The sequence below is a fragment of the Taudactylus pleione genome, unplaced genomic scaffold, assembly GCF_031769625.1.
Source record: "Taudactylus pleione unplaced genomic scaffold, aTauple2 ptg001607l, whole genome shotgun sequence".
Classification (NCBI taxonomy): domain Eukaryota; kingdom Metazoa; phylum Chordata; class Amphibia; order Anura; family Myobatrachidae; genus Taudactylus; species Taudactylus pleione.
Genome location: NW_028286004.1, coordinates 529330 through 556701, shown reverse-complemented (window position 1 = coordinate 556701; position 27372 = coordinate 529330). Strand labels below are relative to the sequence as shown.

Sequence of the window (27372 nt, the reverse complement as noted above, 5' to 3'; positions counted from 1 at the left end):
ACTCGGAGGCTGGCATCCGTTGTTACAATGATCCAGTCCCACACTCCGAATCTCCGGCCCGCTAAAAGATTTGTGGATTACGTCCACCAGAGAAGGGCCATTCTGGCTCAGACGGATCTGTTGATTTAGAAGCAGATGAGACCCTGCCCCTGTGCTAACAGGTCCAGCTGAAAAACCTTGGAGTGAAATCGGCCGAACTGTTGTGCCTCGAAAGCAGTTACCCTCTTTCCGAAGAGACTCGGACAAAGAAGCATTAACACCTTCTTTGGACTGAGGACCAGCTGAACTAACAAACTGATATCCCTGGCCTTGTCTGTTGGAAGAAAAATCTTCTGTGATTCCATATCCACTATCATGCCCAGAAATAGAAGCTTCTGGGACGGATTGAGATTTGACTTCTTGAAGTTGATTATCCAACAGTGTTGGGTTAGTGTGATAGGTCAGTAAGGCATGATCTGATAGAAGAGATACCGATGGAGCCTTGAGCAACAGATAGTCCAAATAAGGGATTATGTTCACTCCTGATGACCGAAGGGGAGCGATCATGACTGACAGGATCTTGGTGAATATGCGGGGAGCCGAGGATAACCCGAACGGCAATGCCGAAACTGGTAATAATCTTTCAATATGGCAAAACGCAGAAAAGCTTGGTGTGGTTCCCAATGGGAACATGGAGATAAGCCTCCTTGATATCCAGGGATAATAAGAACCCCCCTGGTTCCAAGCTCGCAATGACTGACTGCAGATGTTCCATTTTGAAATGATACATCTTCAGAGACAGATTTTAAGGACCTTCGGTTTAAGATGGGTCTGACCGCACCATTCGGTCTGGGCACTACAAACAGGTTTGAGTAAAACCCCGTACCTCGCTGATGCTCCGGAACCGGAACTAGCACAGATGAAACTACTAGAGACCTGATAGCCTCCTGTAGAACTTGAAATTCTTGCAAGCGTGCTCCCACCGCAGGAAACCCCAGGTGGGACGGAAGACAATCAAGCCACCCGTTTCTCAGCTGGTTTAGGCTCTGGTCTACGTGCCACAGTTAGTGGACAACCTCTACCTCTCGGTTGCGTGGAAGCACCTCTGGCTCTACCCCAAAAGGAATGAGGCGCTCGAAAGGAATGAAACGAAGGTCCAGTATAAGGTCTTCTGGAAGCTGGAGCAGTAGACGGGAGGAAAGAGGTCTCCTGAGGGGTTTCTTGTAAAACTTCCTCCAAATCACTCTCTACGGTATCCTCTGTAGCGAGGAATTGTTCGTCCAACTCTTCTGACTGGAGAACAGTCAGAGTACGCTCTTGTGATTGTTTTTTTTTTTTTTTTGGTAGGAAGTGGAGGGTGCAGGCACCGTTGTACTCTGAACCAGGGTATCTCCTGGCCATGGCGGAGCAGAAGAGCTAGTAATCGCCATCTGTGAACCAGTTGTTATACAAGCATCACATAACGTGGACCCAGTGCCATGTGGCTTGGTCTGTTTGTTGTTACACTTGGAACAGACAAACAGCTTTTGAGGCCTTGGTTCTGTTGGACCTAGTACACAGTCACCCAGAGAAACGCAGCATAAAACAGAAAAGACAGACAAGATAAACAAGGCGGCTGTGGGACACAGAGGAGGAGAAACCCCCCTCCCACAGATCAGATTCCCCTGCACTTACACCCCAGTTACTTACAGCCTCTACCAGAGATGTAATCAGGAGATGTACTTGTGCAGCACAGGAAAGGCAGCAGAGGAATCCATCCTTCTGTGTCTTACACTGCAATCTCCTGTATAGAGATGCAGTATGAGCTGCTGTGTAATAAGGAACGGCAGCCCTGCTGTTATACAGCAGCTTGCCGCATAGAGAGACCCGTGCTGCCTTTAAGCTCTGCCCCCTTCTTTATACCCTGAAGGGCTACACAAGATGGCTTCTGTGGCCATTACACTCCCCCCGCCCCCCCCACCGTGCGTCTCACCGCGTGTACAGCGGGGAGAGTTAGAGCAGGTGGCCGCACTTAACCTGCCTCGCGCCACTGTAAAGCGGGGAGAGGGATTGAGAGCCGCACTGAGAAGCGCTCTGCATAAGCTGCCCCGCACTGTAACAGCGGGGAGAGGGAGACCTGGTGCCACCCTATCAGCGGGAGGAGGGACAGCGGTGAGCCGCGCTGAGCAGCGGGTGGAGGGAGATCCGGGTGCCGCGCTGTAGCGCGCTTCATAAGCAGCCCAGCGTCTCCAGTAATATCGGGAGGAGGGAGAGTAGGGGAGCCGCGTGTAGCGTTCTGCATAAGCAGCCCATCGTCTCCTGTAATAGCGGGAGGAGGGACAGCAGGGAGCTGCGTGTAGCGCTCTGCATAAGCTGCCCAGCACACTGTTTGTACAACGCTGGGCAGCGGCGGAGCAGGGGGATGCGCAGGTGGTTACTCACTGCGTGGTCCCCCATAGAAGTCTCTCTGCAGTCAGCACTTCTCTTCTGCCTTGTTGAGAATGTGTGCTGTGGCGGTAAGGAGCTGTCAGTGCTTTTAGTATAAGCACTGTACACTCCTTCCTGCCTTCTATAAAGAACAGGGCGCCAGGTACCCGGACCCCACCTTTAGAGAGGTGGCGAAGGGTACCTAAAAGTGTCAAAGATGCTATAAATAAAATAACATAAATGTGTTGCTGGAGCACACGGATTGTGACCAGCTCCTAGTAGGCACATTTTCTAAACTGAGGGCTGATGGGGCATAGAGGGGGAGGAGCTTCACACTTCTAAATTATTTAAAGTGCCGGCTCCAGTTATCCACGCCTCTATACCCCAGCGTAAGCACCTCCAGTGTCCCCTAGTGGATGAAAGAGAGAATGTCTTAGGAATGATCAACTCCACTAATACTGCTTTTATACTGAAATTCCAGATCTGACCCAGAGGTTGGAAATGGGCTCCAATCCGGATCAGACCCGGAATTTCCCCAGTGCCGACCCAGGATTTTAATGAGTTGGCGCCATTCACACCGGAGCCGGGTCTGCAGATACCCGGCTTTTCCGGTGCTTAAGTGGGCCGTTGGTGATAGTCATCTCCAATCGCCACTGAAGCAGGCCAACCGGCAGGCATGCGACACGATCCAGGTCACAGTGACCCAGATTGCGCCAATTACACTGCAGGGTTTCACAGGTTATTCCCGTGTTAAACCCTGCAAGCTACCTGGGTTGGATTGCTGGGTCACACAACCCGGCAATCCAACCCTTTCCCCTTTTACACCAAGGAGCTACCCAGGTTAACCCAGCAATAACCCGGGTTTTAGCTCTTGTGTAAAAGGGGTATTGTGTCAGACTTAATTAACGAATGATCCAGTTTGTATGTTGCTAAATTGATCTAACAATGTCAAATATGAGAGCTGCATTTACAGATTGGTCTTTTTGCACTCCTGCCAAATCCAATTTATTTGTAGGGTACAAATGAGTAAAAATAGAATGCCTAAATAAAATAACTCAAAACAATAAGACACTAACAGGGGTATTCAATATGGGAGCGATAAGTCCGTTTTTGCGTTAATATCGGAGGTATGACGTCATTATCGCAGGTTTTACTTTTACACCGTATTCAATTTCAGAGACTTATTGCAGTTTTGAAAAGTCTTTGATAAAAAACGGGGATAACTTTTCACCACTGAATAGGTGGCGAAAAAAAGTGCAGAATTGGGATTTAGGGGTGCAGGTTTAAAAAAAATAGCCTGCACCCTTCAGAATGACCCCTTGAAATGATCTGAGTAAATAAAAAAAAAAAAATCGGGACACCCCAAAAAAACTTATACTGTCACGGTGTGTGTTTTGTCTTTTTTTAACTTTTTTAATGGCAGCAGCCATTCGGGAGCTATCTGTATGTGTGACAACATGGATTTCTACTTGACAAGGGGACCGAACATCTGGTATAGGTAAGTATGTGTGAATGGGTAGGTGTATGTAATAAACTTATACTGGGCACAGTGTGTGTGTTTTCTTTTTTTAACTATTTATTTTACAGTGAAATTACAGGTGCCGCATGTCTGCTGGCACTTGTAGTTCCACAAGTGCAAAATGTTAGGCATGCTGGCACTTATAGTTCCACTGTAAAGTACAATAGTGTTACATTATTTGGCCCCCCTATTACCCCCATACCCACTGCTCCAGGGGTATGGGGATGAGCCCCAGGCTTCAGCGTAAGCCTGTGGTGCTCGGGAGAGGGGGACCCCTTTTTGGGGGGTCCCCGACTCCCCCGAGATCACCGGCTTGCGCTGACCTACTTGGGGTGTAATGCTTTGGACCTGGAGCCCTGGTGATTGGGTCTCCGGGCTGTGGCATTGCACCCCGGTCGGTTGGGTCTGGTGCTGGTCTTAAATATAGGGGGTACCCAACGTCGTTTTTGCCCCCTATATTTAAAACCAGCACTAGTCCCTGCAGCCTGGTGTTGGTTTCTAAAATACAGTGGAACCCTACACATTTTGTTCCCCGTATTTTTAGAAACCACCACTGGCTGGCAAGCCTGGGGCTGGTTTGGCTTTTACTAATTTTTTTTTACAGGTTAACTAAAACGGGAATTTTTCTGGAAATATTCTAGGGACCCCCCTAAAGATGTCTAGACATGGGGGGATCACTATGGGTACCCCCATTTTTAACTCCTGAAGGAAGTCGGGGCTTCTAATAGCCGCGGCAGGGAAAAACACCTTGCAAAGCTATTTAAAAACCCGACTTTCTTAAGCAGGCAAAAACGGGGTTACCCATAGTGATCCCCCATGTCAGGACATCTTTAGGGGGGTCCCAGGCATATTTCCCGAAAATTCCCGTTTTTTTCCTTAAATGGGCTCAAGGGTAATTTTTTTGAAAAACGGATAATTTTTCTAAGCACTATAGCAAGTGAAAAAAAATGCAGAATAGGGGTTTGGCGGTGTAGGCTTATTAAAAAATAGCCTGTAGTTTTGGGAATGTCCCCTTAAAAGGAAATGTTAAAAAAAAAAAAGTCCTACAAAAAATCGGGACACCCTTAAAAAAATAAATTTGGGTTTAAAAAAAAAATAGGGACACCCCAAAAAATTTAAAAATTGGGGTGAAAAAAAAAATGGGAAAAAATTGTTTAACAATAGGGAAATAGGTTCAGGGCTATTCTGCAAGTATGCGGCAGGTGTTTTGAAGAATAGAATTATAGCGGCAGGTGCACAAATGCAGGATTTTTAAAAACTTACTTTAGGGACTTAAAAATATGCTAGTACCCATTTTCATGTACCCCAAATTTGATGGGCGCACTTAAAAAAACGAAAAAAATAACCTAAGTGCTCTTCTGCAACACTTCTTCAATGTCGGGAAAAAAACACCTGCTGCGGCTATTTAAATCCCCGACTTTCATTTAAAGGCTAAAACGGGGGTACCCATAGTGATCCCCCATGTTTTTACAACTTTAGGGGGGTCTTACAAATTTTTTATGGAAAAAATCGTAGCTTTACGCAAATCCAACTTCGGAGGTTCCCGTATTCGATAATTTTATATTGAATACGGGTATAAGCGGGAGCGCGCCCGATACTTTAACGCTGGTAAAAACTCTGATATGAAACGTTAACTTTGACAGTGAAGTTAACGTTTCATATTGAATACCCCTCTAAGTACTGTAATGCATTTCATAGTTCTAGTCTACCTCTGTAGGGTTGGTTGTATTAACTTTCAAGTTGATGGGTTAAAGTCTTTAAGGCCTCAAACGCCACTAAAATAGCAAATATGCTCACATCAGCCATTTCAAGGAAATTTACTCTACTTGTTCACTTTCAGGTTGATTAATTGGCATCATATGGCGTCTTCTGTTGGCCTTTGCTTCATGTTACACACTGTATGTATTTTGAAGATGAGTTGCCTTTTACCATAGAACTGGACATTGTTTCTCCATATGTCCAACTTAAGCTGCATACACACACAACGATTTTGTTACCAACGATTTTCTGTCAGATTTTCTGTCGTGTAATGAACGATTTTTTTTTTTAACTGCAAACTATTTTAGCATATTCCCTTAATGAAAATCGTTGAGTTGACAAGTCTGACTGAACTACAAACGTGAACGCGCATGAACGATAATCGTTCACCGTTTGACTCAGAAAGTGAACGATTTTTTCAAACGATTATCGTTAAATAATATCGTTTAACGATAATCGTTCAATAAATCTTTGTGTGTATGCAGCTTAACAGTTGTAAACAAAGAATATCCATAGTTTTGTAATAATCTCCCAGTTATGGTTGATTTTGGAATTAAATGGTCTTTTTAAATATGGAATGAGTATTTTGGGACCAGTAACCTTCATCAAATTAAAATGCTCACTTCTGAAGGATAAATGCAACAGATTGCAGTGGTGGACACTAATTTACAAAAATAAAAATTCCTTCCCTGCTACAAATATCTGAAGCCACACTTTTGACAAAATGGTACAGATTAAAAAGCAGGTTTTTTACGTTGCTCTGACAATGTATGTATTAATGTGTATGCCTTAATCTATGATGCACAGAAAGTTCACACATTTATAACCAATTCTGCCATTATATAGAGTTCTAAAAAAAAAGAAAAACTTTGGCTTTCCTTCTGTAAAATGAGATTTACAAATGTGAAAACAACGTAGAACAGTGTGTCTAAGCTACTGTGATACACTTTTTTTTTTTTTTGACAGTTTGAATTTGTTTTAATTCTTTCTCCATCAGTCCTTTGACTTGAATTTTTGAAGGGTTTGGACAACCTTATTCAAGCATTGCTGCTTCAGGAAATTACCAATATATGAGAACTAACGTAGCCATGTGTTGAATTAATAATATAAACCGCAAGTAGATAATTAATTTTATTAATATTTACTTATATAGCCCCAGCATCTTCCCTTGTGCTTTACAATCTTCAATAGTACTCCAGTGCCAAGGGGCACGGTACAACTTGGTTGTTTGTATAGTAAAAAAGGAGTCCCACTTGCTGGGATTCCGTGTACTTGAAGCAGGATCCAGTCAAGATACATCAGGCAGTGGTCTGTAGATTTTTATATTGTGTACTAGCTGGGTGATCCAGCATTGCCCAGGTTGAAGAATGGACCTTGATGTACATTTGCAGAGTTCATTGTTTACATTGCAGACCTGGCATATGAAAATGTGCTTGGAGGAAATTCGTAACAGTCAGTGCAGTGTGACCGTTTATCCTCAGACTCACTGCACTTCCATTGGAGCTCTGCCGAATGACCCTCCCCACTGGTACACATCAGCCTGTGCCTTCAGATCAGTGCAGTTTTAGGCACTGTTTAAACCAAAGTTTCAAATCCGGGACTCCGCAACCTACTTGGTGGGCATCATGTAGACCTCCATGGCCCTGACAAACTTCAAACATAGCTAAAAACCTAGACCATGCCGAATTTGTTGGTGCTAGGTGGAAAACTCAGGCCGTGCATAAAGGACAAACACATACACACTTTATCGCTTATTAAATATATTTGTGTCTCCTTGTGTACATGTAATAAGGAAATCCACCAATATGGCATAATACTTTCAAGATCAATTCACTCAATGGGATAAAAAACGAACAGTGCAAAACTGATTCTTCATCCACCAGATGGTGAATAAAGCACACTTCCCTATAGGAAGTATACTTTCTAAAGAGCTTTCACTAAAATAGATAATAAAATTGAGAGCTCCCCTTTTGGGGATATACTTACTGAAAAGCTGCTTCACCCAGCATATGGTAGTCTTTGGCTGTTTCCTCTCCCCTTAGTCCTCCACGTAGTATAGATGCATGTAAATTCAGGAAAGACAATTGTGGATTAGAGGTCGGCGCTACACTTGGTGTGGTACGTAAAACTGACACAGTGGATGAAAGTGTAAAAAGGGATTTATTTATTAATTAATAAGATTGGGGTCACAATGCCCCTTATGTATATAGCTTGCTGCAGAGTGGTGAATCTCAGTAGGGAATAGGAATTCGGGGCAGAGTATATAGAAGATGGCGGTGAATCTCAGTAGGGGAACTGGTTATATATAGGATGGTGGGGGTATGTATCAGCTGGGATACAGAGCAGTCAGTGATACTACCTGGGGTAGTGTACCATGGAGAGGTGTAGCTGTGAGTCAATCGAAGTCCTAAACGCGGGGTATCCAAGTCTGTGTCTGGCGGGGCGGCGTCCCGTATCCCTCAGGTGCACAAAACTTACCCTCGACGTGCTTGTCTATTCACCTCCGGGTGAATGAAATCCTCTTCTCCCGTCTGGGGTCCTCCGGTCCTTGGCTCCGCTGTGTAGGGCAGCGCGTGTCAGGATGCGCCGCTGGTGAGCGGTGTCCCCACCGGCGGTCCACGAGACTTCTGGGTGTATGCACTCTCGCGAGATTGTGCAACTCCTGGGCTCAGTAGACACTGCACGGCGGCCCGACTCGTTGCCGCGAGGAGACTAAGGAGTGGGACTCTGCTGTGGTGATGAGTCTCTGATCAGATTGGTGTGATCGGTGTGTGGTTCCCAACGCGTATCGGCTTTTGCCTTATATAGTCTGTTGCGGCCGCCATCTTTGTTATGGTCTTATTAGTCATGTATGGGCAGCGGCCATCTTGTTTGTGGGCATATAGATTTATATGGCATCAATGTTAGTTATCCCATACTCTCCGTACATAGGTTAGTGGTCAAAACTATACCGTGGCTAAAACTCTATGCACGTGTATATATACATATAAAAACATGTCACCATATACTATTTCTTGGTGCCAGTCTCTTGATGTAATGATATGCACCCTGTTTATACGTGCATATATATATATATATATATATATATATATATATATATATATATTAATATATATAGTACCAATCTATTGGTGTGGTAATATACACCATGTTGGTATACGATCTCCTTATTCAAGATAGAAGGAAAGAAAGAAGGGGAAGGGGGGAAAATGGTATATTATGATGGTGGTTTATTGTGTTATAATGGACTTCACTTCATTATCTGCATTGAGGCCATATGGTGTCAGGGTTTTAAGTGTGTATATCCACTTTAGCTCTTCTCTATTGAGTGTACCCTCGAAGTTTCCTCCTCTCCAATTCTTTTCTATGTGGATAATACCCATATATCTCATTCCTTTAGGATCCTGTCCATGTGCTTCTTTGAAATGTAGGGACAGACAGTGTGTTTCTAGTCCTTTCTTTATGTTGCTGCGGTGTTCTGATATGTGTTTTCAGGTATCGTTTGGTCCGTCCAACATATTGGAGGCCGCAGGGACATTGAATCAAGTAAATGACCCCAGTACTGTTACAGCTGATATGCTGCCGTACTTTGTATGTTGTATTTGTGATGTTAGACTTAAAGTGATCAATTCTCTTCGTTGTGCTGTGTCCCTCTCTACAGTTGTTACATGCACCACAAAAATAAAATCCTTTCATGATGCTCGTATTATCTAGAGTGGTTTGTCTTGCAGGTTTAGTCCTAATGTGATTCCTAACTAATTTCTGTTTTAGATCTGGGGCTTTTCTAAAAATTAGTTGTGGTCTGACTGGTAGAAAATCCGAAAGGATATCATCTTCTTTCAGAATATGCCAGTGTTTAGTTAAAATTTTCCTAAGATGTTGGGTGTCTCTGCTGAACCTGGTGATAAATGCAGTTTTAAATTGATTGCTCTCGTTGTTCTTTTTGTTTTTATAAGAGAGTAATTTGGTTCTCTCCGTGTTTGCCAGTTTCTGGTATGCTTCCTCTACTAATTCCACATCATATTGTTTGTGAAGAAATTTGTTTCTTCAAGTCATCGCTTTGTGTTTTGAAATAATCTATCTTAGTACAATTGCGTCTTATTCTAGTGAACTGGCTAATAGGGATGCTTCTAAGCCAGTTTTGATGGTGTCCGCTACTGGACAAGATGTAGCTGTTCACATCCACAGGTTTGGTGTATGTCCTCGTGTGGAGTTGGTGGTTCTCTATGTATATGGTTATGTCTAGGAAGTTGACGCTAGACTGGCTGTAGTTGGTTGTAAATATCAAATTGTGATTGTTTTTGTTAATATGTCCTAGAAATTGTCAGTGATTCCTCATCTCCCTTCCAAATAAAGAAGACATCATCAATGTATCGCCGCCATAGGACCAGATTCGCGCCAAAATTATGCCCTGACCAGATGTTGTGGTCTTCCCAGAAACTCATGAAGAGGTTGGCATAACCCGGCGCAAATCTGGTTCCCATGGCGGTCCCGGTTCTCTGGCGGTAGTATTTCCCCCCAAACCAAAAATAATTGTGTTGGAGGATGTAGTCAATTGCATCGATAATGAAATTGGTTTGTTCTATTGCTAAGGTGCAATCTTGTGCAAGGTAGTATTTTGTAGCTTCTGTTCCTTGTTTATGGTCTATGACTGTGTACAGCGACGTGACGTCACTTGTACACAGCCATAGACCATCCCTCCATTGCACCTCTTGTAAGGTATTAAGTATATCTGTAGTGTCTTGAATGTATGATTTCTGTTTATTAACATGCGGTTGCAGATATGTGTCAATGTATCTTGAAAGGTTAGCAGATATTGAGTTAATCCCCGATATGATCGGTCTTCCCGGTGGGTTATCTATATTTTTATGCACTTTGGGCAGATAATAAAAAACTGGTATTACCGGGTGTATTACATTGAGATAATCGTACTCTCTCTTGGTCAGAATCCCTGTGTCGTTACCTACCTTCAGTAAGTCTCTCAGAATTTTATGAAATTGTGCTGTGGGGTCCTTAGCTAATACCTCATAGGTGGAACTGTTGCTCAATATTCTCTGTGATTCTTGGTTGTAGTCTGAGATGTTGAGTATGACTATACTGCCACCTTTATCGGCAGGTTTTATGACAAGATCTTGGTTGTCGCTAAGTGCCTGTAATGCATCTTTTTCTGCTTTTGTGAGGTTCATGGTTCTACCCTTATGGTGACTTTGTATATGATCTATGTCTTTCGTGACTAAGGATTCAAAACTGCTTATGAGCTGACCCTTCAAGTGTTGAGGATAGAACTTAGATTTAGGTCTGAGGTCTGTGTGTTTGTATTTGTCTTGTTCTTGTGTTTTCTGTATATATGTGTTATTGATGTGGTATTTAGCTAATGTGAGTTTCCTTGTGAATTTGTGAAGATCCAGATATGTCTGAAATTTGTTCAATTTAGCTGTTGGGGCGAATTTCAACCCTTTATTCAAAAGTTTTGTTTCATGTTCTGTCAGTTCTATACTACTTAGATTTATGATTCCATTGTTGGTGGGAGCGTGTTGGGTCGTTTTGTCGGTCTTTCTCTTATTATTTGTTCCTCCTCTACATCCCCCTCCTAGTGTGTCTAGTTTTCTTTTCTGTTTTTTTTCTATTGTGGTGCAGGGACTCTTTCCCGTTTCTTGATCTAAAAAAATATTTCCCCATGATTCTTCTTTTCTTGTGTCAATATTGGTGTCTGATGCGTTAATTCTGAAACCTTGCTCTAGGGATTGTCTTGCTATAGTGTCATATTCATCATTCTCGTCGAAACTGTATGTGGAGAAGAGATGTATCAAATGTGGAGTCTAGATCTCTTGGTTGTAGATCCTCTGTCTCTCCGATTATTATATTTCTATTGTTTGATACCGTTTGTGTGTGTAATTTGGTCATATATTGTTGATAGGTCAACTGAAGTTTTTTGTATATTGGCGTTCTAGGGAGATTGTCCCTATTGGTGATGGTTGATTGTTTTGTTTTCTTCTTGTGGGGAGATTTGGTGAGTCGTCTACTCCCTTTATTTTTGGCTATTTTTTTATGAAGTTTATCTCTGATTATTTTAGATCTTTTTTTCGCTATGATGGTATCCTCCATTCTTTTTGAGTCTTATCTGAGCAATATTCTCAAGAGCTTGAAATTCATTATCCTCTTTGAACTGCTCTAGGAGTGAGTTAAGTGTTATTTCTTTGTTTACTCTTTCTAGTTCTACCATATGTGTATCGATTATCAGAGTGATCAAATTCATGGAACATTCTTTAAGTATTGCATTCCATTGTGTCATAAATGAAGGGTTGTCTGTATTGTGTGTGGGGGATTTCTTGAGTCTAAGTCCTTTGGGAACTATACTATTTGTTTTATACCAATTGAGGGTTTGGATATCCCACCACAATCTAGATTCTTTGTTCACTAGTTTTTCTAGTTGGAGAAAATTATCGCAGAATTTCTGACCATTCTCTTGTAACGTGGACGATGTTAGGTCTGTGAAGAATACCTCAGCCGTGGCTGTTCTGTCTTCTAATTAAATCTACAAGCCCCATATATACAAAGCTGCGGGTCTCTTGGGTATTAACTGATAAACAGTATAGCTAATATCAAGGAAATGGTGGAGACCTGTGCTATGATAATTATGTGGCTGTATATGTTGCAGTGCTTGCTGCGGACCTCTCTGGGGATACCCACCCCAAATTATATATGATAAACAATTGTGGATTAGAGGTCGGCGCTACACTTGGTATGGTACGTAAAACTGACACAGTGGATGAAAGTGTAAAAAGGGATTTATTTATTAATTAATAAGGTTGGGGGTCACAATGCCCCTTACGTATATAGCTTGTTGCAGAGTGGTGAATCTCAGTAGGGAACTGGAATTCGGGGCAGAGTATATAATAGATGGCGGTGAATCTCAGTAGGGGAACTGGTTATATATAGGATGGTGGGGGTATGTATCAGCTGGGATACAGAGCAGTCAGTGATACTACCTGGGGTAGTGTACCATGGAGAGGTGTAGCTGTGAGTCAATCGAAGTCCTAAACGCGGGGTATCCAAGTCTGTGTCTGGTGGGGCGGCGTCCCGTATCCCCCAGGTGCACAAAACTTACCCTCGACGTCCTCGACATTCAGGAAAGGAAAAAGGGAATCCATTGCTTTCAAAACACACTGTTCATTTATTAAGAGTACAATTTTAGGAAACAACGATGTACTGATAAAAAAATGTCCTAACTGGATCGCCAATGTAAGAAAGCATATCTCAAGTTGGCACAGTCATAAGATGGAACCGGTGATTTCGCAGTCTCGCTGAACTGTAGGAACAGAGAAGGAAGAGATAAAGGCGTCCACCACATTAATGAATTTCTTTCTAGGAGATCCTCCAAAGGATTGGGTGGTTATTTTGGGTAAAATGTCTTAGACTAGTGTCCTGATGGAACAAAAATAGTTGTAAAGAATCTCTACCTCCTACTGAATTCCTGCTGAATTCCTGGAAACCAATGTCCGTATTAGGGTTTAAAAAAAAAAAACTGCTTGGCTCACTGCTTCCTATTTAACTGTTGTCTCGGGGGGAGATGTATCAAGCCTTGGAGAAAGCTAATGTGGAGAATTTGCCCAAAGTGGCCAGTTTGCTTCTAACTGTCATTTATCTAGCAGTGTCTATGAAATGCTTTGGGCAATTACTCCACTATCTCATATATCTCCCTCAATGTCTTACAGTTCAGCTAAATAAGAATTGTATTTCTCAAATTCTGAGTACATGTTCCCTATATAGTGCTCCCCCAATATGCTTTTTTGTGTATATTTTTCGATGTATTCAGCTACTTTAGTGGGTACTTTTTCTTCCCAGGGACTGTAAATGCCACCTGCAAGCATTATTATGGGTGGTCATTTATCTGTTTCTGCCTGGGGCCCAATTGTCTCCAATATTGCAATTGCACAGACTTTGAAGTCAGGATCATATCTTGTCTGCAACCAGGACACTTTTGACTGAATGTGGTTCTTATATTATGCTGGTGCAACATAGTGGTAGTCTTGTAGACTGACCCGGGCCCAGGGTATCCCCCCCCCCCTCCCCTCTCGATAACTCTTCTTCCTTGTCTACTACCAGAAGCCCCTGTATCAAACCTAGACTGCAAACCACCTCTATCTTCACTAGAAGAAACACTCTTCCTCTTCCATGTTTGACAGTTGCTGTTACACACAAACCTTTCGTGATGAGCCAAAACTTTTTAATTTTGGTTCATCAGTCTATATGACCTTCTACCAGTGTTCAGTTATATACTAGTACTGCCATTCAAACTGTCAAACCTGTAGCTTGAAGTTCTCTTCAAAATTGAAACGGAGACTTGCTTACTTTGACCAGTGTTAAGCTATGCTTGCAGCCGTTGTCCTGTGAGCCACCCATCACACAAGTTGTTTTCTTTCGGAAACATCTGATTCTGTTTTGGCTCTGGTCTGCCAGACCTCTTCCTGTCAGTTTCTAAGATGTTGGTTTTTTTTTATGGTCTACAAAACAGTTCTTCCTATCAACTTGGCTTTCTTTGCAATTTCTCTAAAGGAACGAACTATACTATTAAGAATTATAATGTCTATCTTTTGTCAATTGCCTTTCTCTCACCATTATGATGGCAAAATACTACTTTCTGCAGTGCATTATTGTCCAATGTTTCGGAGTTTGTTATAACAATCTGTTCCAACAATGCTTTTATACCAACAGGTGGTCTGATTCAGATTTGGGTGCAGAGTAAAATAGAGCAAGCAACTGCATCTTGATAAAACCATGCAGCATTGCAAACAAGGCCGTAACTACGGTGGTGCGAAATGTACCACCGCGCAGGGCAAGGGGCGCTGCACAGGCCTGTAAATGTTCTGTTTGTAATCCATTCTCACTTGTAGCTTCCTTTTCTTTTATCTCGGCATCTCCTGACCACCTCCATCTCCTCCCTGGCTGATTCACCCTCCATATGGTCACCTCCCCAAGCACCTTCAGTCACATCCCCTTTTAACACATTCAAAATACTGTCATACCCGGGACTCAAATCTGTCACCTCTCACATGGCAGTCAGACACCTTACACATGAAGCTATGTCACCTCGAGTACCTTTGCAGAGCTGGTAACTTATACTGTATAATTATTGTATCATCACTGCAGCCATTGGATTCACACTGTGCCTACACCCTTTTTTGACATGCATTTAATGTCCTTATTTCATAAATGGGAAGGGGGGAGGGGGTGCCAATGCTCTTTCTGGCCCAGGGCTCTGACTGCAGGTAGGGCAGAGACTTAGATTTTGGAGGGGTGTGTCCAAAGTGAAATCTAAATTCCAGTGTAAAAAATAAAGCTGTCCAGCATTTGTGGACTACATTGAAAAGCAGCCAGAATTTACCCTGCTTGCAAAAAAAGTGTGTATTTTTCCTACTGCATGGCAGCCAGTACTATGGCATTACATCACATTCCCCTAGTACTAGACAGGAAGTTTTTTGTTTTTTTTTTCCCTCTTGGTGACCGCCCACTTAGGGTATATAGGTTTCCTTCCCCTATAGCTCCCTAGTCTATTGAGTGTCTCCTCACCTTCCTGGGGATAAACACATTAGGGAGGGTATATTGTAAGCTGCCAGGAAGTATCGGTAAGTTATAATTTGGGATTTTCGTCTTCATAGTTCATGGCAGCCATTACTCTGGGATATATCAAAGCATAATGTATAAAGGTGGTAAAAAAGTAAACAGAAATGAAGTTCATGCTTAATTACTAATTTATTCAAGCTACTGCCCCTGTGAGAACAGGACTTCCAAAGTGGGCGTCAAACATCCAAAGCCTAATGCCTCGAAAGTATGAACAGATGACCAGGATGCCGCTGCAGATGTCTTTTAGTCTTACATTTTTAGGTTATGGGAAAAATGAAGGCAAAGTGATATCTTTGTTTTAATGAAATGTAGATACTACTTTCAGCAAGAAACTTGGATTTGTCCAAAGGACAACTTTATTTGGCAGGATATTTGAATAGGGCTCTTCTGCCCATAACTCTTGGTGTTTGGAACAGTTTCTGGCAAGTCAGATAAAAGCTGTCCCTTAAGTTGTCATTTAGTGTAAAATAAATGTGCAGTAGTGTTTTTATGTGGATATTTTCCTAAACTAAGAATGAACAAATTAGAACTCCTAAAACTAAATTACTGGGATGGGTCAAAAAACCGTAGAGTAACATTGTACAAATCACCAATCTATACAGTAATTTCATACAGTATTTTTGTTACTCAGGATTCTTCAAGCCAGTCGGTCAGACCCAGTTCTCCTTCCCAATTACAGAGTGATGCACAAGACAGCACGGTAAGCCACTCAGTACTCATGTATATAGGTCTGCAAGGTGAGGTTGTTTATCAAGCATACAATCTCATTTATTTTAGGTATTTAATTTAAATCATTGTAGTTGTGTATGTTTATCTATTGGTTTATATCTCAGAGATTCTTACGTTCAACTGTAAAATATTGAATATCTTCAGTGCCTGAAAAAGATTGTTTTGCATGGAGGTTTTCCTTTGTGACTAATGATTATTAATCTCAAAAGAGAACACAGTAACCAGTCATTAAACTGGCCATACACACTAAAATGTGATGGAGATGGTCACTTATATATTAAGATTATATATTATATAATATTATATATAATATATATATTAAGATTATAGATTAATTAAGCACTCTGATGTAGATTTCTAAATGGATCATAACTAGAAATGGGGATGGTAACATTTTTTTACAAAACTAGTAAGTGAAGTAGATATTCTGATCAAACAAAAAGCTAACCATGTTGTGTAACAGTCTTGTGCTGATCTAAAAGATACTCTCTTTATAGCAGTGGTTCCCGTGCTGTCTTGAATCACTGCATCCAAGAGTATCTTCAATTCAGCAAAAAATATTAAAAGTAAATTGTGCTTACCTGACATACTTTGGGTCAGTTATGTGGTGGTGGACAGGGTTGCACTTTTGATTGGCAGCAACCAGCTCTGGTTTTGCCTATAACATTGACCATAAATATGATTGGTTCTAGACCACCACCCATGGCACCACTACAAATGCCCCGCAGCACTCTTTTTGGGAACCACTGCTTTAGGCTTTACTGGAATTGTAATTTGAAGTAATTTTTAAATTCTAGTTCAATCTTTAAAAAGTGATCTTATGTTAATTACGATTTTCCTTACAATTCCTGCCCAGTATATGATAAAATGATTTGCTATGTAACATATTTTATGAAGGGAATAACTTGACTGTCACAGATCATTCTACCATGGTTCAAAGTCTAACTTTCTCATGTTAAATTGCTAAGTAAATGGATCTAGTCATGTTAAGAGGAAACAGGAGGGATGGAATGGGGGCACCATAGAAAGTTTGCATGGGCCTAATCAGTTCTGTTCTACACCTACATTTGTGATGCCATTTGGAGCTGAAATTTTAACCCTTCTAATAAAATGTATACTAATACTTTGAACCAATTTAATAAGAAAATATACTTCCTTTTTGTAGGCTGCCTCACTGATGAACTCTACCAATTCCCAATCTTTTGTTCTCACTATGGGCATAGCTGTGCCTTTCTAAATGTTACTGACAAAAAACCCCTAGCAGTAGGCAGTATTCCCCTGACCCGGCATGCAGAAGTGCTAGAGATACCTCCAAAATGACACATTCTCTTGTCTCACAAGTTAACTAGGTTTTCATTGTGATGGCCCGAATGGCCTGCTTACAATAATAAGGAATGTCTACCTCTGCTATGCCTAAATGTCTGTTCTGGCCAAATACACCTCATGGGCCCTGCATTATGAATTGTGCTTGACCCTATCCAACAATTTGCCAAACTATGGTTAAAATGGTCGCCCTGGTTAAATCCATTCTTTGCAATACATCTCAGGTTATGATATCCCTACAGCAAATTAATTTTTTTTTGTTAAGGAATTTGTTGCCTTAATGCTCAAATATGAATTACCACTGCAACGGCGAAATAGATTACCTCTAAAAGGGAAGCTGATCGTCGTGCATGTTTATTGCAGAAAGTAAAATTGTTACAAGAGCAAAAAACCTGGTTGCAGCTACCTGGGATATTTGACTGGTCCCTTTTTTATTATAGTAGATCAGCTACTTTAAATAATGCAGATCACCCTTTGGCTAGAGGGAAATATTGACATTATAGAGTAGTGATTTTCAAACTTTCTACATCAGGGTCCATAGGGTTCCACAGGATCCCTTGGGGTATAGGTGATGACGTCAGACATCAGGCACCATAGAGTTAAGTTTTCAGCCTCCCACGATGCACTAGGGTCCCCCTCCTATACCCCGCCCTGAGCCAAGGCATCTCAGTTTTTCGTTTGTGCCTGGCTCGGAGTCTGATGCACCTGTTTAGAGGGGGGCTAAGGTTAGCCCCTGAAGTTTCTTGGTTAGCAGCTGTGGCTTCTCATCTGGAAGTACAGCATGGACAGTGAATGCTGACGTCCATGCTGTCTTCCCTACACCCCCGCCGGTACCAGAACGCCGGTACTGATCCGGGGATGCTGGTAAGCATCTAGGGTCACAGCTAGCGGTGACCCCAGATGTTTGGGACCATGGCTGGATTCAAGGGGGCAGCAGGTAAGCAGCAGGGTCTCGCGGTGGGTCCCTGCTGAGCACATGGTCCAGAGTCCCCAGGCAGGGGGCTCCCTGGGAACTGGCTGCAGCGTGGAGCCAGGTAACTAACCTGCGCTTCCACTGCCCCCCTGGGACAGCGGACCGCCGGCGCCTCCCCCGCTGCACACAGCCCTCTCTGCATCTGCTGACTGGCCCTGTGGCAGCGCTCCTCCCCCAGGCCGGCCTCCTCTCTGCTCCTCGGTGGCCATCTTTGCTGAAGCATGGTGAGCGCTGCTGGACGCTGATTATCGGTGGCATCGTGGTCTGGGTTCTCCTCTGTTGGTAACAGGTCTGTGTATGCAGCGCTGTGTCCTACCAGGCTCTGTCTGCGTAGTTGAGGATCAGCGCTGATAGTGCAGGAATTGATTTCTTTGCATTGTATGTGACTTCTGCTAGCGCTGCTGCCTGTACTTTCATTTTCTACTGTCAGCCAGTTCACTGTCCCTGCTCTTCTTCTGCTAAAGCCCTTGCGGTGCGGTGATTGCAGGGTGGTTCTCCCACTATACTAACAAGTATCAGTGAGAGGGGTCACATACTTACCATCATGTCTGAGAGTGACTTTCCTCTCCAGTTTCTGTGTACTACGTGTAAGGTACCAATAGCGGAGGGGGAGGGTAACGCGGAGGGGCTATGTCGGCAGTGTTATTTATTGGCGCGGCCAATTACTGTCATGGCTCCGGTACAGGAACCGCCCTGGGCTTGTTTCGCCAAAGCGCTTACAACCTTAGTGGGCCAGTTAGGTCCGCAACCTGCGTTCCCTCAGATGGGATTGTCCCAGCAGTCAGTGGTGTCGTCACCCATGCAGGGTTTCCCGAGACAATTGATGGTACCCCACAGTCTCCCTATTTCCCCTCCCCAGGTCTCTCAGGAGCCTGCGTGGATTAATTCTCTGACAAGTTCTGTACAGCATTTGTCGGACGTGTTACAGGGAGAGTCTGTGTTGCGGCCACATAAGCGGCCGGTGGCGTCTTTGTCCGCTCCTTATGAGGATGACGACGGGACGTCTGATGATGGGGAGATTCTGGATCTTTCTGACCAAGAACCTCTCCGTACTAAAGAGTCGGACGCTAAGTCCAAGGTATATATTCCTGGCCTTATTCGGGCAGTCCGCACGGCTTTAGTGATTGAGGATGACTATCCTCCGGTGATCAAGTCCAAATATGCCTTTTTTAAGGATATTAAGGGTGACTCCACAGTGTTTCCTCTTTCGGGTCAATTAGTAGACCATTTAGAGGAGGCGTGGAAACACCCTGGTAAACAGTATCAGCCTCAGACGCTTGGCGGTGGCTTACCCGTTTGCGGACAATTATTTTTCTAAGTGGGAATCCCCTCCACAGGTGGATTCTCATGTGACACACTTGGTCCGAAGTGCCACGTTGCCCATGCCCTCCTTGAAGGATGCTACGGACCGTAAGGTGGAGATCTGCCTAAAGTCCGTTTATTCCCTCCCGTGGGGGGGTAATGCAGCCAGGCCGGCTATGGCCATTTGTTGGGTAGCCAGAGCTATGGAGCGCTGGGCGGATAGTTTGGAGGCGTCTTTCGATTCCGACTGTTCGGCTGAACAGACCGAGTTGGTAGGCAATCTCCGGGATTCGGCCACTTACATTAATGAAGCGGCTTTAGATATCAGTACCCTGACTTCTCGGATTTCTTCGGCAGCTGTGGCTGCTTGTCGCACCTTATGGTTGCGATCTTGGAAGGCGGATGCTGATTCCAAAAAGGGCTTGGAAGCTTTGCCTTTTAATGGAGAAGTCCTAATTGGTCCGGATCTGGACAAAATTGTAGCCACGCTGGCGGCAGCCAAATCGGCATGTCTCCCGTCTGCTACAGTCCCTTGCAGTTCAGGTACGTCATCCTTTCGGCCTTACAGGGCCCAGGGTAGGCCTAAAGCACAGTCCTTTCCCCGACAGGCTGGCCCCAAGAAATCGGCCAAGCCCCGGAAACAGGCCTGGAGTGCCAGACGTCCGGCCCCTAAGTCCGATGACAAGCCTGCGGCCTGGGCCTCCCTTTGGGGGATCCCAAAGTGGGAGGCCGCCTGCTGCAGTTCGCCAAGTGTTGGTCGGTAACCACGACAGACAGTTGGGTTCACGAGGTGGTTTCTCACGGGTATGCCCTCTCCTTTCGGCACAGGCCTCCTTCCCGATTCTTCACCACGGGTCTTCCATCAGACCAGAAAAAAGCCACGGAACTGCGGAAGGTTTTGCACACTATGCTCCAGGCTGGAGTTATAGTGCCTGTTCCTTTCTCCCAGAGGGGCCTGGGTTTCTATTACTATCTGTTTTTGGTGCAGAAACCCAATGGGTCGTACCGTCCGATCCTCAACCTCAAAGCACTCAACAAGTCCTTGCGGGTGCCGAGGTTTCAGATGGAGACCCTACGGTCCATCATTCTGGCGCTGGAACCTGGGGATTACATGGTGTCATTGGACATACAGGATGCTTACCTGCATGTCCCTATTCTTTCACGCCATCAACAGTTCCACAGGTTTGCCATCTGCAACGATCACTTCAGGGCATTACCTTTTTGGCCTGGCGACAGCACCATGTGTGTTCACCAAGGTTATGGCGGTCATGGCGGCTTCCCTGCGGCTGCAGGGAGTCCGCATGTTGCCGTACTCAGACGACCTTCTGTTGGTAGCAGCATCTCCGGAGCTCCTTGTACGCCACTTGGACCAAACGATTGCAGTACTGCAACGGCACGGCTGGTTAATAAACTGGCAGAAGTCCACCCTGATTCCATCTCAGAGGATTCTAAACCTCGGAGCCTTATTGGACTCCAGGCAGCAAAGGATCTTTGTGACGGGAGAAAAGATTTGTGCCTTACAGTTGAGGGTGCGCAGTTGTCTGCAGGGTCGCCGTGTGTTTCTACACTCGGCAATGAGGTTACTTGACTCCATGGTGTCAGTATTCGACATGGTGGAATATGCCCAGTTTCACTCCAGACCTCTGCAGCAATTGATCCTGTCCAAATGGAATGGACTGCCTCAGTCTAAAGTCCCAGACGATGGTACTCACGCCGGAGGTTCGCCTGTCCCTAGCCTGGTGGTTGCAGACGACCCATCTCAACAAGGGTCGTCCATTCTAGGTGGCGAACTGGGTCCTGTTGACAACGGACGCCAGCCTTCGGGGCTGGGGCTGCATCACGGGTCCACACTTGTTCCAGGGCAGATGGACTCAGACGGAAACAGTGCTTCCAATAAACATCTTGGAGCTCCGCGTGGTTTTCAATGCGCTCCAGCAGGCACATCGGGTTCTCCAAGGTCACCCCGTGCAGGTCCAGTCGGACAACTCCACCACCGAATCCCGGGTTGGGCGGAATGCAATCTCCTGGCCATATCAGCGGTATTCATCCTGGGAGTCTTAAACTGGGAGGCGGACTTTCTCAGTCGCCAGGACGTTCATCCGGGGGAATGGTCTTTGCACCAGGACGTCTTTCAACTTCTGGTGGACAGGTGGGGTCTTCCAGAGATTGACCTCATGGCGTCACGGCACAACAAGTTGCCGGTGTACGGGTTTCGCACAAGAGACGAAAAGGCATCTCTGGTGGATGCTCTGTCCGTCCAGTGGACGTTCCGGTTTGCTTACCTATTTCCTCCGTTTTCCCTTCTTCCACGGGTAATCCGGAAATTCAAACAGGAAGGAGGGATGCTCCTGTTGATAGCTCCCGCGTGGCCCAGGCGGCACTGGTTCTCAGACCAACAGGGGCTGTCCGTGGACGTTCCTCTGCGGTTGCCGTTACGACCGGACTTCTGTCACGGGGTCCTTGTCTTCACCCGGACTTGACTCGGCTGTCTTTGACGGCGTGGCTGTTGACGGCCATGTTAAAGTCCAGGGGGTTTTCCAGCTCTGTAGTGCAAACTATGCTAAGGGCTCGGAAACCATCTTCTGCAAGGATATACCATCGTGTGTGGCATACGTTCTTCCAGTGGTGTCGGCCGAGCGGTTTATGCCCCTCGGGTGTTCAGTCTGTCTGTCCTACAGGCGGGCCTGGACCATGGGCTTCGCTTTGCGTCTCTGAAGGTGCAGGTGTATGCCCTGTCAGTCTGGTTCCATCGTAGGATTGCTGCAATCCCTGATGTGCGCACCTTTATGCAAGGTGTTCTTCGGCTTCAGCCACCTTTTTGTTCCACCGGTGGCGGCTATGGTCCTGAGGGCTCTCCAGGGACCGCCGTTTGAACCACTGGGCTCGGTGGACCTTAAATGGCTGACAGGTAAAACAATTTTACTTCTGGCCATTGCTTCGGCCAGACGTGTTTCTGACTTAGGGGCTCTCTCCTGTAGACCCCATTTTATGATTTTTCATAGGAACAGGGCGGTGCTGCGCACTCGTCCTGGATTCCTCCCTAAAGTTGTTTCAAGTTTCCACATCGAGGAAATCGTTGTGCCGGCTTTCAACTCACCTGACCTGTCAGTGGGTGAGGCCACTTTGGACGTTGTGCGGGCCTTAAGGATTTATGTTGACCGCACTTCTTCGTTTAGGAAGTCGGACGCCTTGTTTGTCCTCTATGGCTTCCGTAAAAAGGGTTGGCCTGCTTCAAAGCAAACTTTGGCAGGTTGGATCCGTATGGCAATTTCAGAAGCTTATCTTCATGAGTGCCTTCCGGTTCCATCCTCTGTGAGGGCTCATTCCACTAGGTCTGTGGGTCCTTCGTTGGCAGCTCGACGTGGTGCCTCTGCAGTGAAGATCTGCAAGGCTGCCACGTGGTCCTCTGGCCATACCTTTGTGAGGTATTATGCGTTTGACACCTTTTGCCTCTCAGGATGCTTCCTTCGGGTGGCGGATTCTCCTTTCAGCACAGGAGCGTCCCCACCCTTGAAGGATACTGCTTTGGGACATCCCCAAGGTATCCTGTGGATACCCTATGGACCCTGATGTAGAAAATATGAGGTATGGTAAGAACTTACATTTGTTATCTCTATTTCTACGAAGTCCATAGGGTTCCACAGGACTCCCGCCCTGTCGCACCTGTGCTGCAGATGGGTTTTACTCTGGTCACCGGTTTTTCCGTCTCCCTCTGGTAAGAATGTGATTCTTGTGTGTCCAGATCTTTTTTTCTCTTCCTTCTCCTCCTCTGGCCTATGGCTTGATACGTAACTGAGATGCCTTGGCTCGGGGGCGGGGTATAGGAGGGGGACCCTAGTGCATCCTGGGTGGATGAAACTTAACTCCATGGTGCCTGATGCCTGACGTCATCACCTATACCCCAAAGTATCCTGTGGAACCCTATGGACTTCGTAGAAATAGGGATAACAAAGGTAAGTTCTTACCATATCTCATATTTTTTCAACTTGAGGTACACTACACAAGATTTTAAAATTGCCAAGGCACACTATCCAGCGATGTGGTGTGCATGACCAATGCAAAAAAAAATACATCTTCGCTCCCACATAAAAAAAATACACACTGGTCTCCACTGTATAAAACACTATATTGGCCTACACAGGAATAAAACTCACTACACTGGCCTCCTCAGGAATAAAATACACTACATTGGCCTCCTCGGGGATAAAACACACTACAGTACAAGTGCCCTGAGCTGACAGCCGTGGGACACACTTGACAACCTCTCACGGCACACTAGTGTCCTGCGGCACAGTGGTTGAAAATCTCTGGGCTACAGTGACTTCCCTTGTGTCGGGAGTAATATTTATTTGGATGTCTGTACTTTACTGCATGTATGCACTATTTATTTCACAAAGTGACGAAGTATATTTGACTTGAAAGAGGTTGGGGGTCTATGTACTAATAGTCGTGGAACTGCCGCAATTATTATCTATCCATATCGTAGGGGATATTTTTCATGGCAATATCTCTGCTATGTACAAAGGGAAACTCTCAAAGTCAACTGTTGCAGTAATCTCTGTCGCTGTGAGTTATATCCCTGGGAAATTGTAGAAGTCTTTCGCATTTGTGAAACACTTCTCTGGGGGAAGCTGACACTGCACATGCACAGTGTCAGCTTCTGGAGCTGGCCAGAGGCTGCGAGAGAGATTGGAAGATCTCTCTCCTGCACCTGGAACCTCCATAGGCTTAAAGCAGTGTAAATTACTGTGGTCAAAAACATTCACCTTTTGGAGTTTAGTACATAGTGGTCAGATCATAGTGGGGACTGCGGTCTGCAGTGCTAATTAGCACTCTGACAGAGATTTCTGTGAAATTTCCTGCATTGTGCCCTTAGTACATAGGAACAATCCATAACATTATGCAGAAACTGTAGTTTCTGCATTATTGTATGTAACAAACAGTTTGATAAATAGGCCCCTTAGTCTGTTATTGTGGTGGAGTGATAGGGGCTCGTAATAGAGCCTAAAGATCAGAGAAAAAAAAGGAATGAGAAGCCAATTTGCTATAGCATTCAAACAGTTTCCCAAACTAAGGGGCCTATGTAACAGTCTGTAAAATAGTTTATATTATAATATATGTTCAGGGTAAAGATTTTAGGCTCTCAACAGGAAAATACTTTTACAGATTACCTGTTTTTTTTCTTTATACAAGGTTCAATACAAACTACTTTTCAAACTAGTAGATCTGACAATTTTTTCAGCAGAATTAAAATTAGACATTTGCGTTCTACACTGAATACCACCACTAATTTATATTTATGTTGTGATAGCCACTGGAAGGTAGCTTTGAGAGACTCTTCTGTTTAGTCAGGGTGTCTAGATGTGTCTTGGAGGGGTAGTTGTGATGTCTGAATTCCTCTCTGCAGGAGCCAAGTGGTTCTCCCACAACAAAACGTCCACGTGGGCGCCCTAAAGGCAGTACAAAGAAAGGCAACCTTGACAAGGAAACCTCAAATAGCAAGGTGAGTGTAGACCAGCTTAGCTGCATCAACTTATGAGATTCAACTAATTTTTATTTATTTTTTTTTCAATTGTTTGCTTACCCTGGTATACATAAGCTCAAAGTACTACAAGTTGTGTTTTTTTATTTTTAATAATATAAAATGAAGCTGTCATGATGTCATTGTGGCTAAATACTGTATAGTGCTTACCCTCACCGAACCAACCCTGTAATTCATGTAGCCTATATGGAAATTTGATTGAACAACATGCTTAACATAGCTTGCAAGTTGAGAGAACCCATTGTACGCTCTTCGAATACCTTCTTTCATACTGGCTGCGCTTATTTGCTGTGGTGAAATGGGGAGGACCTTATTTACAAGAAGGATAAAACTTGAGCTATTTATTTTGAATAGGATAGTTCTGATGGGCACCATGCATTTTTTTTTATTTATATAACTGCACTACAATATTACTTATTTCAGTCTAGATTGCAGTTGAAGGGCAGGCTGTTTAACATTTCAAATTATAGGAGTATCCTTATTAATTCATCAAGTATTTTATATTTGAAACAAGTCTCCAAATGTCAGCATTTATCCTGAGTTGCTCTCCAAATAAGTACTGAATAGAAAGGATTTTCTGCTGTAGTTAAGATAATTTGTTATCCATGTTTATGCCATAGACTTGACGCCTAAAGGGTCAATTAAATTAGATGTAAGGGGGTCGAATTTCTGTTACATCAGCTGCAAACACAAATCAGCGAGTCCAAAGCTACCCTAGGTGCTGCATATGGCTGCACTTACTCGCATAGACTCGCGGGCGAGCTAATTGAACCGATCCCCTAGACTTTTGCAATTAACGGGTCAGATTCTGAGTCGCACATGACTCATGCACAATAGCAAACTTGCACATCTTTGCTCATCTCTGGGTGATTGAGTTGGAAGGATCTGTTTCTCATGATACTTGCAATGGGTGTTTCTGGGTGTCAACTAGGCGGCAACTTTCCAATGCATTGAAGAGCACAGTCACATGGGAGTGTCGTGGGCATGTAGTCAGTTGTCCTATTCGGAGTTGTGCATACACTGAGGGGACGCCTTTTTCAGACTGGATCTTTTGTACCCAGCATAATGTAGGTGTAAGTCCTGATACTAGTGATGGTGGCTGGAGGAACAGTGGCCTGTGCATATATGCTGGAAGACTTGTGCATGGTTTCATTAGCATTCAGTTAGCAAAATATCAGCTTTTCAAAGGTGGTTGCATACGGAGCTGTATGTAAATCAGAATCTGGTATCAATGTGGTTTGCTAGAAAAAAAACACCTTGTAGCTGAGGTTACTGCCCATAAACCAGCACTATCTACACATTCCCTACATGTATAGCAAAGCATGGGGATAGGGAGAATGTTCATAATTGGCTGTAATGGCGTTCAGTGCTGCTGTCTAAGGACAATACATCAAGCGTGGGAGGGCCTCTTTCCCCAGGGATCAGAATACACTACTTGCCAATTACAAATCTCCAGTACTTAATGCTAATACTGAAAACTCAATATTTCTACTTCAGGGTCCATAGGGTATCCACAGGATACCTTGGGGTATAGGTGATGACGTCAGTCCAGGCACCACAGAGTTAGTTTTCAGCCTCCCAGGATGCATCTGGGTCCCTCTCCTATACCCCGGGCCAAGGCATCCCAGTTTCGTCGGTGCCTGGCTGGAGTCTGAGGCACTGTGCAGAGGGGGGCTATGAAGAGCCCCTGAAGTTTCTTTTAAAGGCAGCGCTGGCTGCACATCTGGGAGTACAGCATGGACAGTCAGTACTGACGTCCATGCCGTCTCCCCTACACCCCGCCGGTACCAGAACGCCGGTACTGATCCGGGGATGCTGGTAGACATCTGGGGTCACGGCTAGCGGTGCCCCCAGATGTTTTGGACCATGGCCGGATCCCAGGGGATAGCAGGTAAGCAGCGGGGTCCCGCGGTGGGTCCCCGCTGGTCACATGGTCCTGAGTCCCCAGGCAGGGGGCTCCCTGGGGACTGGCTGCAGCGTGGAGCCAGGCGACCAACCTGCGCTTCCACTACCCCCGGGACAGCGGGCCGCTGCTAAGCGGCATGTGCTTCGGCGTCCCAGGGGTTAAATACATGCCAGGGGAGCGCGCTTTCCCTGTCTCACAGCCGGCGCCTCCCCTGCTGCACACAGCCTCTCTGCTCTGTCTGATTGGCCATAGTGTGTCAGCGCTCCTCCCCCAGGCCGGCCCCCTTCATCCTCTGCTCCTCGGTGGCCATC

The 27372-nt window shown here is 44.7% G+C and overlaps 1 protein-coding gene across 6 annotated transcripts in view; it reads left to right on the top strand.

Annotated features, from left to right (window-relative positions):
* Window positions 1–27372, top strand: part of HMGA1 (high mobility group AT-hook 1) — an 80913-nt gene that overhangs the window by 20956 nt on the left and 32585 nt on the right. For all 6 annotated transcript variants that reach the window (XM_088464190.1, XM_088464189.1, XM_088464192.1 and 3 more), the window contains 2 exons: window positions 15918–15986; window positions 25021–25116. In XM_088464190.1, the coding sequence (XP_088320316.1) occupies window positions 15918–15986; window positions 25021–25116 (165 nt within the window). The remainder of the gene's footprint in view (window positions 1–15917; window positions 15987–25020; window positions 25117–27372) is intronic.